A 2177-nucleotide genomic window follows, 5' to 3' on the forward strand; every position below is an offset into this window, starting at 1 on the left:
CTTGGTGAACTGGGTAAGTCCAATTCAACTCAATGGCTTTTGAACTCTATAAATGTGACAGTAGGGGCTATTTCCATTTAAGATGGAACCTTTCATGTACTCCCTGAGATATTTATTAGGATCAGGGTGTTCTCTCCTAATTATTTTGTGTAGTAATTCAGTTACAGGAGCTCGTGGATTCATGATTTTAAGCTAATAGGGGAATTTTAGGAGCAACATGTGCAATTGGGAAACACATTTCCTATTAATTGGAAATAGATTTAGGGCATTGAAATCTTTTCAGTAACTTTAGAAAGTCATTTAGCCATTTTTCACTTAGCTGTATTAGGAAGAAACTTTCCCAGGTTAGTCCGGAAAGGGCCAAACCAGTGGTGTTTTACTTTCACCTGAAGCAGCTGTTACTCCTCACTCTTCGAGACAGGAGAATGGATGAAGTTGACAAGTGGTGAGATCCAGCCTAGCAATTCCTATGTTCTTCTGAGCAGAAATACCCATTGAAGGTGCTTCTCCTCAGATGGTGTAATTTAGTGTCGCTTCATGAAAGTCAGCGGACCTGAACGCCAGCTGAGGAGCTTGTCCTTGGTGATTTGTTTGGAGAAAAGTAAAGTTTTCTCTTTATTCATCAGCAAATTTTGGTGACTTCCAAGGTTTGGAAAACCAGAGAACTATACTGTGAAACCAGACTCAACTGGTTTGCATGCAGAGGTTAAATCCTCCAATGACAGGAAGTGATTACCATGATCCCAGACATGGTTTTTTTGAGAAATGTCTAAAATGGACACAGAATCCCAGGTGCCCAGCATGGAAATAGTGACACTTGTTCCAGTCGGTGTTTTTCAGACAAAGCCATTGAGAGGGGCTCTAGGGGGTCGGTTGGGAGGGAAGTTTAGTGCAAGTGGACAAGAAGTGTAGAAAGAGGATATAGGAAGAAATACATGGCCATGAACACAGGGACTAAGGCCCCTCTTTCTTTCTCTCTTGAGCCACACTGAGCTTTGAAGCCTTTCTTCTACCAGCCCTTCTAACTTCTCTTTACTCTAATTCCTGTTGTGTGTTTCAGGTTTACTTCCTTCCCAGAAAGATGACTTTCTCAGGCCTCTGCTATCCAGAATGCGGGGTGGCCCGGCCCAGTCCAGTCACTGGCAGCTGCAATGAGCCATGCGTTAGGCAATGCCCTGACTCTGAAGTGCTGATCAGACCCTCCCCGGTTGTCGTGACCCTCCCAGGACCAATTCTCAGCAATTTCCCTCAGCAGAGCGGAGTGGGAGCCGTAGGAGCACCTGTGGTTGAACCCGGTTTTGGGGGCTCATTGGGTCACGGGGGATTGTACGGCTATGGAGGCCATTATGGAGGATTGTATGGTTTAGGGGGATATGGTGGTTACGGCGGCCGTTACGGTTATGGGGGATTGGGTGGTTATGGTTATGGGGGATTATGTGGTTCTGGGGGATTAGGCGGTTACCTGGGTGGTTATGGTTCTGGGGGATTATGTGGTTCTGGGGTATCTTGCCATAGGTACCTCAGTGGAAGCTGTGGGCCATGCTAAACCCAGCAGGAACCCATCCGTGGATGAAGGAAGAACCAGGAATTGAACAGCAAGATACAGATTCACCCCTGACCTTTTGGGCATGGCTTTCAGAAGTGCTGTGCAAACATAGCTCCAGTTGAGCTCAGTGGGAGCTGTGTTTGCTCAGCACCTTGGTCTGATAGCCCTGCTGCATTTCTAATGTTACACTTTAGGACTCTTTCAAGGCTTTGCCAGTGGAGTGCTGATTTTCGTTTTCACATATGGACTCATTCTGAATAACACACAAGCTGTTTACAGTAACTCCACAGTTTAAAGGAAATAGGGGCCTTAAGACAGGCATCAGTTACATTTATTATCATTTGAAGTCCCTTGAGCAAGGGAAAAAGAGACCTTGCTGTGAAGGAGAATTAGACCCTGTCTGTTCTATCCTTTCCATCAATACGTATCTTTAGTGTTTCGCTTTGACCTTCTCTGCGGCAGACATTTAACTGAGAAGCTGTGTAGTCCTCTGCTTCTGTTTTGCTTTGTCTCACTTCCCACTGACTGAGGGAATAAAAGTAACTGAAAATGGTTGTGAAGGGAACTTGTTTGTCCAGCTCTGCAGCTGCAACAACAAAAAAGCACATCTTGTGTGAAATACTTCCCATTT

General features: G+C 45.3%; 1 protein-coding gene across 1 annotated transcript; it reads left to right on the forward strand.

The window, feature by feature from the left end:
* The first annotated feature begins 1081 nt into the window (after nt 1-1081).
* Nucleotides 1082-1546, forward strand: LOC144259640 (claw keratin-like). Its single transcript, XM_077807942.1, has one exon. The coding sequence runs from the start codon at nt 1082-1084 to the stop codon at nt 1544-1546; it is 465 nt and encodes a 154-aa protein (XP_077664068.1).
* The last annotated feature ends 631 nt before the right edge of the window (nt 1547-2177 follow it).

This window comes from Eretmochelys imbricata, chromosome 1, assembly GCF_965152235.1.
Source record: "Eretmochelys imbricata isolate rEreImb1 chromosome 1, rEreImb1.hap1, whole genome shotgun sequence".
NCBI classification, from domain to species: domain Eukaryota; kingdom Metazoa; phylum Chordata; order Testudines; family Cheloniidae; genus Eretmochelys; species Eretmochelys imbricata.